At 40.4% G+C, this 11,352-nt stretch overlaps 1 protein-coding gene across 2 annotated transcripts; it reads right to left on the reverse strand.

Annotated features, from left to right (window-relative positions):
* Window positions 1-46: 46 nt before the first annotated feature.
* On the reverse strand, window positions 47-7,907 carry LOC104902212 (subtilisin-like protease SBT6.1). 2 transcript variants are annotated; one of them, XM_010689911.4, is made up of 10 exons: window positions 7,201-7,907; window positions 6,167-6,295; window positions 5,887-6,039; window positions 4,867-4,983; window positions 3,291-3,475; window positions 2,852-3,115; window positions 1,662-2,730; window positions 776-1,273; window positions 629-689; window positions 47-348 (listed from the first exon to the last, which is right to left on the reverse strand). In XM_010689911.4, the coding sequence occupies exons 1-10, from the start codon at window positions 7,753-7,755 to the stop codon at window positions 257-259; spliced, it is 3,123 nt and encodes a 1,040-aa protein (XP_010688213.1). In that variant the 5' UTR covers window positions 7,756-7,907; the 3' UTR covers window positions 47-256. The 2 variants fall into 2 exon arrangements, with proteins under 2 accessions (XP_010688213.1, XP_019106996.1); XM_019251451.2 differs by lacking the exon at window positions 7,201-7,907 and having other exon boundaries at window positions 4,867-4,993.
* Window positions 7,908-11,352: the final 3,445 nt, after the last annotated feature.

Genomic DNA, 11,352 nt, shown 5'->3' on the forward strand with positions numbered 1-11,352 from the left:
GTATTAAAACAGACGTAAATTTACCAGAGAAACTTCGATCACAAGCTTGATAACTGTCCAACAGATTTTTTACTTGTGTGATTTTCGATAGGCTTACAATGTACCATAATGTTGGTTCGATCTGAGATCTCAAAAGCTACCAAACTATGAAAAAGACTAATCTACATTTCCGTTTCAAATACAGATCCTAACAGCTAGCTGTACTTCAATCTCAGGTACTATACCTTTGCTACAAAACTTTTTCCACCAACTATTATTACACATTAGGATATCTACCAGAGCCTGATCCTTTCCTCCGCCGCCGTCGCTTTTGCCTGATTCGCCAAAAACTGAAGAAAAGCAAGAAACCTACCAAACACATAGCGAGATACGTGAGCATTATATAATGAAGTCATCTTTTACGTGAATTGGGTGCTGAAGTCTGTAGTGTACAGTACACTATCGTATGATATACATTTGACAAATTTGTTGGGTACAAAGCTAGGGGTGGTGCAAGATTCAATAAGATGGAAAAGCCTTAAAAATGATGCAAGTAAGAAATGAATGGACAATGTTCAATGAAATGGAAGAATGTATCAAACGATATAACATGTCGTAAACTAGACTCCAGTTCAAGAGCGACACTAACCAGAAGCAGCAATTATGGCAGGTACAAGCCAATGACTAGCAACCAGCACAGGCATGTCAAGCTGCACAAATTTTCAAAAATTCATATACTGGGTAACAAATTTTTTGAAAAAATTCATAAGTGGGCCTCAGCTCCATAGTTCCATACCTCATCTGTATAAAAGAGACCAAAATACTTGTTACTGAATGAATCGCCTATTTTCTGGGGAAATGTACTGTAAACTTTCAACTCTGAGGCATCAAAGCTGGAATTTGAGCTTCTCCCCATATCAATAGCATGATAGCCAGGCAGTTTTCTGTTTCTTCCCCTAACCTGTATATTATAACCTTTAGTTCCCACTACTTCAAACCTAGAATCAGCCCTGCATAATAATTCCTTCCCCATGACAGCTGAATAAGCTGAGAAATTCACATCGGTCCTACGAGATGGTAATTGTTTATCATCAATATACAAGGATGCAACTTGTCTAGCAGATCCCGAGAAAAGCACTGGATCCTTGATATTCCCACTTGTGAAATCCAACATTTTTTTCAGCAGCCAAAAGCAATTAGTAACCATATGACTACTGTCAAGACAATTTGAATCTCCATAAACTGAAATCCGGCCTTCACCAGCCTCCAGAAAACCGAGAATAGGTGAGCTTTCCTGCAGGAAGAAAGATAGGAAGTTAGGTACCAAGGTAATTTGTGGACATGTAGAGGGGACATCAACCTTACAGCAACTGACATCAGTCAACCAGCCACCAAAATGGGAAAATTAATATATATATATATCCTATTTCCCTGCAAAAGAGGTAAGAAAACAAATACAGCTCTCTTTAGAAATACTCATCACTCTCGTCTCTCACAGAAGGAAACTAAAATAGACAAAGCCTAACACTTGAATGGTCCAGAATCAAGACAAATCTTCCCCATGAATATTAAATCCAAGTAATCAAAACATGTAGGCATATTCACAAAATTTTGCCACGATAATTTCAATTTGATCAAGTTTGCATGCATATGGAAACATATAGGAAATCATAAAAACTCACCTTCATCAAATTAGATGTTAGTACATTCTGAGCGGTTCCGCCATCTGACCTATCTAGAAGAGGAAAACTGTGAGTGTATCCACCAGCTGGAAACCTTAGTATGTTCGTTCCTGAAGCATACCGACTTTGCTCACCATTAATTGTAAAATCACCATTAAGGATCTTATCACCAAATGCAATTCCAAATGGGGCCAAAAGGTCATTCAATGCAGGAACATTTGCACCACCAGTAACTGGGGTCCACCAGCTCCGCGTATTATCATCAAAAAATCTCATCTTAACCATTGTTTCAACATTATACCACTCTGCAAATACAGCCAAACCCAAACCAGTGTTCAAAATATCCTCCCTCAATTTATTTATCTCTTCTTCAAAATATTCTTCTTCAAGATCAACAAGCAAGAGTGTTCCATACTGGCGAGCATCAAAGCATGTAAGTGGAGAACCAAGGATCTCAACATAGTATCCAGCATCACTTAACATATTGAACATAGTATGAAAATTTGTGTGCGGGTGATCCCCATGCCAATCCAGGATATCATTGCGGACATCCAAAGAATCTCTAGGTATATAGCCAGGTGGGTATTTAATGTTGTGAAACTGATCCCACAGGATCCTTTTGGATCTTACAGGAGTTGGAACAACTTTCAATCTCAATCGAAGAACACATGTGCTAGTTCTTACTGCTTTCTCACCTTGAGCAGGTGGACTATAGACCTTAACAGTCACATTTCCTTCAATCACTCCATGGAACTGTGCACCTTCCTCCTTAATTTGCATGCGGAGTGCCAAGTATCCAGTCCATGGCCAAATAACCTCTGAATAAGCAAAATGGACGCTAAGAAGATTTCCTTCCTCAGTCAAGGGATGCCAGGTTGGTGATTCATTAACATAGCCAATCACACCCATACCATTCAAAATAGTAGCATTGAAGATGACAGGCATAGCACCAGCATAGAGTGGTTGACGACAGAAAGGCCATGCATAAGGGAAATCCATGAAGTCAAGCATGCTAGGAAAGATGCTTGCCCGTGGTTTATAATTCTTTAAGATTTCATAAGATTCTAACCTGACAACAAAATTAGCAATTAATGCCAGCAGCAGACCAACAGGAGTTAAACTCTGAAGAAAAAATTAGCTTATTTGTAAGACAACAAATTGAAAAGCATGCAGAGTTTCAAGTAACTCACAGGTCAACCCTCCCAGCACCTTGTTCATACATATTCGGACCAGAAAGCCTGGCAGCTCCTTCAACCAGTGCTTGCTTCATGCTAGCCGGATTCAGGATGTGCTTTCTGTTGCTCTCCGGAATGACACTGACTAGCAAGCACACCACTCCAGCAACAACAGGACTTGCAACGCTAGTGCCTGACAAAGTTTTACAGCCTGTACTGATTTTTGATCCCATAATATCACGTCCATAAGCTACAACATCTGGCTTCACACGCCCATATCTGGTCAATTTACATACATAATTCATAATTCAACACATGGTATGATATCAAATTTAAGATACACACAGGAATCTCTCTTCCCTTGCATTTCAACTATTTAGTTATTTTATCTTTCTCTTATCAAGATGATCTTATATAACGAGAAAACTAATTGAAAGACCATCAAAATTATTACCCATGTGGAATCTCCCAGGTGCTCATGCCACGTGAAGAAAATGATGCAATGTGATCTGTATAGTCTATACCACCAACTCCAATGACATCACTTTGATCAGCAGGATTGTTCAATGTACCATAAAGTGGTCCATCATTACCAATTGCAGACACCATAATTATGTTGTTTGCTGTTAATTCCCAAACCTAAACAATATGTACAGTTTCCAAGGCATCAATTATCTTACAATGGTATTTCAGAACCAATTAAATCAACATCAAAACATGCAAAAGCTCAGTTTTGCAAGAAACATCTGTTCATAACCCTGAGAAATTTTACATTCCCCCCCCCCCCCCAACCTTTACTGATGACTGTAAGGAATGGAGCCTTCTTCCTTCAATGATTTACACAAAGCAAAGGAATTGTGGTCACATTCATGGTAACAGATTGCGGTCAACACAGTGAATTTTATTTCTAAAAGCTCACATAAGTCACATTAATGAGTTTTAACCTCATCTGTGGTTTCCTAGTTCAAGAAGTATTGTTTCAGCAGAATATGACCAAACCTACCATAAGATGAATGGGTAATATATTTGGTGAATGAGTGCTAAGTATGCTAACTTAAAATAATTATGATCAACTAGAGAATTGCTTTCTTTTAAGGGTTATGCTATATGCAGCCCTTAGGTCTTTATATAAGACATAAATACACTACCATAAATGGAAATAAGTTGTGAATTTATGGAAAAATTATGCATCAACCGAAGTAATAAATGATCAATTAATGCATATTTTTTCCATTTTTAACTTCTTATATGCAATCCTAAGGGCTGCATATAGCTTTTCCATTCTTTTAATAACAAGAAAACAAGACAATTATTTAGTAGAATACGCTTGGCCAATTGTGACAAAAGTATGGATGTAATGGAGAAAGAAAAAAATCCAACACGGTGGATCATCGATACATACTGAATGACGTGGTGGAAAGGACATGATTTTGTCGCGGTGATCGAACAAAGTTTAGCAGAGTGATAGCTCCAAAATCCATTAAAACTCGGGTCATTCTATAAATAAAACGGCCGAGTTTTAATTTTATGCTCTACATTATGCAATTTATACGCTGATTAAATCAATTAACATTCATTCGCCGAGTCTGGCAGCTTAAATCATCAAGAAAGAAGACCATGATAGATAGATAAAACTCGATATGAATCATCAATAACACAATCAACCAATGTCATGCACACTAAGTTAGGTTCTGGTGCATAACATGTAGACAGATTACGTCCATCATACAATAGACAGTTGCCTCAAGGGGAAGTCATCAGAAAACATAAACTACTTCCGAAATAAGTACGAGACAGCGAATTGCTTCAACTGGGGACATTGTTAACGGTTCTTGTGCATGGCTAAGACTTAAGAGGTGGCACCGAAAAAGCGACTACTACCCCTTGTAAGTTGCAGCAAAAAGAGAAGGGTGATACTCTAAAGCATCATACCACCCCCTGCATTCTCAAGAGGAATATGCACTTCAAGAGAAGCATGGTATACTGCAACAAGATGCCATAGTTAACAGAGAAACATTAAATGAACATACCTTCTCCACAAATGGAAGATCCAAGTGATCAGGCCCACCAATACTCAGATTAAGCACATCCATATTAGTTGCAATAGCATAGTTGAAAGCATCAAGGAACCATGATGTGTATGACACCTGCAATAAGCTGAATAAAAGATTATCATAATATTGCTGACAGCATGCAACTTGAAGGGCATGATTAAGAGAGAAGGAAAGCCATGGAACTTGTAAGATTTGTACAGAGGCTTCACCTTTTCCTGTTAACTAATTCATTATGACTCAATGATCAAAACGTCAAAAAAAGAACACTTCCATCTCATCCACAAAATTTTTTTATGTCTGGCTCAAACAACCACCATAAATATAAATATTATGCGTTTATTCTGGATCCAAGGTAACTCATAGGGCTCCCAAATTTCTTCTTTACAAGGCAGAGGATTGAAAGAGTCAAATAATGCACAAAGTACAAAATAAACTACAGTCAACCGCCCACTATATTTCTGCAAGGGTGAAATGTGAACAAAGAAAACTCCAGACTCGCCAATGCACCAAATAAAGTTGACATAAAGAAAGAGACCAACTTGTTATTGCTTCTCTTCCTTCCCTATATAAAAAAACGAATACGAATTCTACTTTTTCTAAACTTCATCGATTAAAGCAGCCATGCACAGTGGAATTCAGTCCTCTAAATAAGATGCTAAAGGATTTTTCGAACCAAAAGGCAAACATGTGCACCATAACACCTTTTACCACTAAAAGAACAAGAAAGCGTTTGGTTCATATGATTCTGGTAAGAGGTATGGGTTTAGAATGACAAAATCCATACCTAGTGTTTGTTTAATGAATTGATAGATTAAAAACTCATACCTCAAACCCATAAGGTATGGGGTTTAGAAACCCAAGGAGCTCATACCAATACCTCTATTTTAATACACTCACAAAAAAAAAAATGTTGCATAAAAAACAGAGGAAGACTCGTAAGTCATCTTTTGTAGCAAAAATTATTATCTTTTTATTTAGCAGCAAATCATAAATTACCTGTGCATCAGTAAATACACGGAATGCATAAATTTCAGTATCTGGAGCAAATCCAAGGCATTCTGATTCTTGGCCAGCAATAACTCCAGCAACAAATGTCCCATGTCCAAGATTGTCGTTTAGCGTTTTTTCATTTGTCCAGTTAGTTCGCTCCTGCAATCCGCCCAAAGCATTGATTTGAATTAAATTTCAATTCTTTAGACGATGAGGATCAGTCGATCACCATCATCAGTAAGGTAACATATTATGGTAAAAGGTCATCGAATTAAGAGTACACTACCTTTATGTTGCGAAAATGTGGGTGATTTGCCCTAATACCTGTATCAAATATGGCCATTTTTACTTTAGCACCAGTGTATCCCTTGGCCCACAGAACATCAGAGCCAAATAAAGATGTAACTTGAGACCCCTGCATCAGCAATGGAACACAAATAAATTTTCAAACCAGATCGCAATTTCCTTTGCACACAATTTCCATGTACTAAATATAATCAAGGAGAGCTTCAGTTCAGTCAGACACAACAAACGAAATTAAGACCTTCGCATAAGAATATTAATTAAAAAAAAAAGTAGAAACTGTTGTTCAACCAAAGTAGAACTCCGTCGATATCTGAATACATATGTCCGTCTTCGCATTCTAATCTAACGACAGTAATCATTTGCCTATCATATCAATGTGAAATACTCCATTGATATTTCCATAGGTCACAAAACATCAAGAGCGTTTATTGGAGTTCGTTCAATATATGCCAGCCTGGCACATTCCCTTGCATCATGTGCAAACATAGATGGAGAATATAAGAAAGTGTACATATACACCCGGGTGTATGAGGCAAAGTGTACATTTGTTAAAACACATATCCATGAATTAAGTAAATTTCATAATCCAACAATTTTTGTTCAATGTTCACCATGTTCTCTAATTTAACTATTTTCAGTAGAACTACAGTACTACACTCACAAGCTCAGACACATTCCAATAAGTTCAAAAAAGTTCAAATTGGCTCAACAATACTCACAACTTTCATATGAAGAGAGCAACGAATTACACATTGTCAGATCAAAGTAAGATACTAATATATACATTTTAAGTTGATACTTACATCATTATCGGTACAAAATTCCGCCAACATTACTATAATTAAGAAATTCAACCTCGGTATCTATTAAGTTATACAACATTCCTCCATTTTCAGACAAATTCATCATCATATGCACAAAATTCAAATCAAACAAATCAACTTTCTTTATTTTAATTTAGCAATCAATAAATTTCTTCATATTAATTCAAACTGATCATCGTCATCAGCTTACCTTTCCCATTAGATGTCGCCTCCAACTAATCGTCTGATTGCTAATCGAGCTCCAGTGACCTCCAATCCCTTGCTCCTCCTCCTCCTCAAAGGACATTTTGGTAAATATCTTTCCAGGTCGCTTCTTCACATCGCACAATCCACTTTCTCTCTCCAATTTATCCTCCTCAAGCAAGCTCCTAGTGTAGCTCAAATCCACTGATACATCCTTCACCTTATTCAATCTCTCAATTTCTCCAATCACATCCATTTCCACAGATTCCTCGATCGAAACGACGCCAAAATCAGTCGGAAACTTCGACGCAGGATTTCGCCGCTCGATCCAATCCCAGCCATCGAATTTGATGCTATGTCGGAGATAATCTCGGTGAAATTCGGCATCCTTGTAATCGGAGAATCGAACGATGTAGTTTCTCCGTGAATTTGACGATTCCGGAATTAATCGGTTAGTTAGGGTTAGGGTTCCGTCATCGAGAAAGGGAGGGTGGAGAGAGGAGATAGAAAAGAAGATGAGGAGAGTGAAATAGAAAGATGCATAACTTTGAGGTTTGATCATGGCGAAATCGGAGAAGGTGATGATGGAGCTGCTATGGAGGATTTCCCTTGGCGGGAAAATTCCACCATTGGAGAGAGAGAAGCGAAGTAGTAAGAAAGAGAGCTAAAGTTACTACTACAAAGTAGGAACTACGAAGCGCAGTGAAATTGAGAAGTTTGTGTTAAGAGTGCGAAACCAGAAATTTTCTTAACCCGGTTTAATTAATTGGAAAAAACTTAATCTATTTAATGCATAGTGAAATAATAATCGTTTTTTCACCATATACCCCTGACAAATTTTTTTTTACACCGTATACCCTTTCGACTTTCCAAATTCATCATATACCCCTCACATTTCGAAAAATACATCAACTTATCCTTTTGACTAACGGTGTTAGACTTCCGTTAGTCATTAACCCCTAATCCCCTCTAACCCTAATTAACTAACCTAAATTAAACCCTAATCTAATACACTTTAACTAACCCACTGCCACATCACCCCCCACTGCCACATCACCCCACCCCTTACACTCACTGCCACATCACCCCACCCATTACCCCCACTGCCACATCACCCCACCCCTTACACCCACGGCCACATCACCCCCACCCCTTACCCACTGCCACATCACCCCCTCCACCCCCACCCCACCCCCTTCCCCACCCCCACCCCACCCCCTTCCCCACCCCCACCACTACAATCCCCCTCCCCACCACACCACCAGCCCCGAGACCCCCTCCTCCACCGTTCCGCCACCTACAGCGCCGCACCCCCCTCCTCTTCCGCCACCCGCAGCACCACACCCGCGCACAAACTCGCGCAAAACCTTGAATCCCCGAAACCACCCTCCACCCTTCTGCCACCTGCAGCAGCAATTTAAACTTGCACAGCAGCACTCAAACGACGAGGATGAGGCAGGCGGCGACGGCCGAGAAAAGTCGACGGCGATTAGAACGACGAGCGACGAGGAGGAGAAAGTCGCCACTTGTGGTTTGCGACGGCCGAGCAAAGTCGAAATGGCTGGGCTTCACGTCCTCGTCGCTCGTCGTTCTAGTTCTACTCGCCGTCGACTTTTCTCGGCCGTCGCCGCCTGCCTCCTCCTCGTCGTTCTAGTGCTACGGGTGGCGGAAGAGGAGGGGGGCGGCAGTGCAGGTGGCAGAAGGGTGGAGGGGGGTTTCGGGGGTGGTGGGGAGGGGACTGCAGTGGTGGGGGTTGGGGTTGGGGTTGGGGTTGGGGTTGGGGTGGGGGTGGGGGTGGAGGTTAGGGTTAGGGTTAGGGTTAGGGTTAGGGTTAGGGTATTAGGATTAGGATTAGGATTAGGGTTAGGGTTAGGGTATTAGGGTTAGATTTAGGTTAATTAATTAGAGTTAGAGGGTGATTAGAGGTTAATGACTAACGGAGTTTAACGCCGTTAGTCATTAAGGGTAACTTGATGTATTTTTCGAAAAGTGAGGGGTATATGATGAATTTCAAAAGTTGAAAGGGTATACGGTGCAAAAAAAAATTGTCAGGGGTATATGGTGAAAAAACCGAATGATAATTTAATTAACGGTTTTTTTTATCAAATATCCCAAGCATATCACGAAATTCACCATATACTCTTAATGTTTCAGATATTCACCACATACTCTTGAGTTTCCGAAAATGTACATCAAATGCCTTTTTTCTAACAGACGTCAACTTGTCATTAGTGTTATTTACAATTTTGTCATTATTAACCCCTAAACCCTAATCCTAAACCCTAATCCTAACACACGCCCCCTCCCTCCCCCCTGTCAGCCCAACCCTCCACCCCTTCCCCCTCCCTCCCGTGTTCTGCTCTCAAGATCCACCCATCACAATCGCTCCCCTCAAAAATTGACATCTCCGGCTTTCTATAACGCCAACTTCCTCCACTTTTATTGTACCATCCTCCACCGGAACCCTGTCCTCCATCAGACACTCCAGATCCCCCGTCGACAAAGATATAGTCACCAATTCCCCCGTTTCCTCCATTTACTCCACCCACTCGTTGCCCACTGCTACTTCCTCCCTTGGATCCCTCACAAAACTCCGTGCTTTGTTCGGGCTTCCTTCTGCTGGATCCTCTGGCTACACCACATGGCCACGCTGGAGATCCGCCGCCAAGAGTAACTCAACTTGAAACTTCTCTTGGCTTTGTTTCAACAGCTTGATAGACATCTCCTGATCATCTCTAGGTCAGTGATTCTCCCTTTTGACCTCTCTCCCATCCCCTGAATTTCCACTCCATTTTGCTTGGAGGCCTCAACCTGACTAACCACAATCTGTTCCACTATGGACTGTTTCATAGTTGCTTTCGCATGCTCCATTGCCTGATTCACCATTTCATAAACAGAGCTTTCAAGTTCAGAGAATTTTTCTTCCACACAATCCAATCTTTGCAAGGTGTTCGCCGCCGCCACAATCCAATATGATCGTTGCTATGATACCAAGTGAAATGATCATGCTCAAACAATCAACCACAATAACAAACACAAGCAAGCCAAATTAGCTAGCAGGATAAGTTGTATTTAAAATGGTCACCACCGAGCTTTCGATAGGCTCAGACTCCCCAAGAACAAAACAACTAAACGACAATCATATTTCTGTATATCCTTCTTACTGTCACCCTTTCCATTTATATACAATTGCTAAATCTCCCACTACCCAAAATTTCCTTTTCTGCAACAACTTATGACACTACCTGCCAAATAAATATTATATTAACTGAGTATCTGTTAAGCAATATTGATTTACTGATTTACCCTTGTCATCCTTGCATCTGGACTGATTTGCCCTTAGGATAGGCGGAGAGTTCGAATTCATTACAATATATCTTGTCTGATTGTAAACTTAACTTCGGGTTTTTGCTGTTATCTTAAAAAGATGACCTCCGAGTTTTTTTTTGGGTGACGTAGGCTTGACTTGTGTTGAAAGGGGTGGTAGCAGGGGTTGCAAGGGGGGGCAGGGGGGAAGCTGGAGGGGGATTTGCAGGGTGGGGGGATTAACAGTAGCAGGAGGGATGTGAAGGGCGTTGTCTGAGGTGGGTTGTGAAGGGGGGACTGGGCAAAGGGGTAGGCTGGCAGAGGGCTTTGCAAGGTGGAGAGGGATGTGAACGGTGGCATGGGATGCAGGGGTGTTGCAAAAGGGGCGCTGCAATGGGGGGTCTGCATGGGAGAGGTTGGGACGGGGGATTTTTTGGGGCTAGCAGGGGGCTGTGACGGGGGGATATTTATATATACTTTATCTGTTCCTGGACACGCTTGCCAACACATAATTTTAACTATTAATATCTTTGATTTCGAATAGGTAAAAATTATAAAAAGTTGATATTATAAAAGTATATATCGAGCAGAATCTAACAAGATCTCAAATGACTATATTTTTTCTTATGTAAAAATGACAAAACACGGTTAAAGGAGAATGCTTTAGATGTCAAAAATGCGTTTCTTCATGGTTTTCTCAATGAAGAAGTTTATATGCGTCAACCTCCGGGTTTTGTTCATCCATCTAAACCTACTCATATTTGTCGTCTTCGTAAGTCCATTTATGGTTTGAAACAAGCTCCTAGAGCTTGGTTTTCTCGGTTTAGCAACTTTCTTTTATCTATTGATTTCA

Source organism: Beta vulgaris, chromosome 8, assembly GCF_026745355.1.
Source record: "Beta vulgaris subsp. vulgaris cultivar EL10 chromosome 8, EL10.2, whole genome shotgun sequence".
Taxonomy (NCBI): Eukaryota; Viridiplantae; Streptophyta; class Magnoliopsida; order Caryophyllales; family Amaranthaceae; genus Beta; species Beta vulgaris.

Coding starts and splice junctions, on each gene's coding strand:
- LOC104902212 (XM_010689911.4), bottom strand. CDS start 7,755: ATGATCAAACCTCAAAGTTATGCATCTTTCTATTTCACTCTCCTCATC. Junction 3,476..4,866: donor ATCTTCCATTTGTGGAGAAG/GTATGTTCATTT, acceptor CATATTGTTTAG/GTTTGGGAATTAACAGCAAA. Junction 3,116..3,290: donor ACCTGGGAGATTCCACATGG/GTAATAATTTTG, acceptor TAAATTGACCAG/ATATGGGCGTGTGAAGCCAG.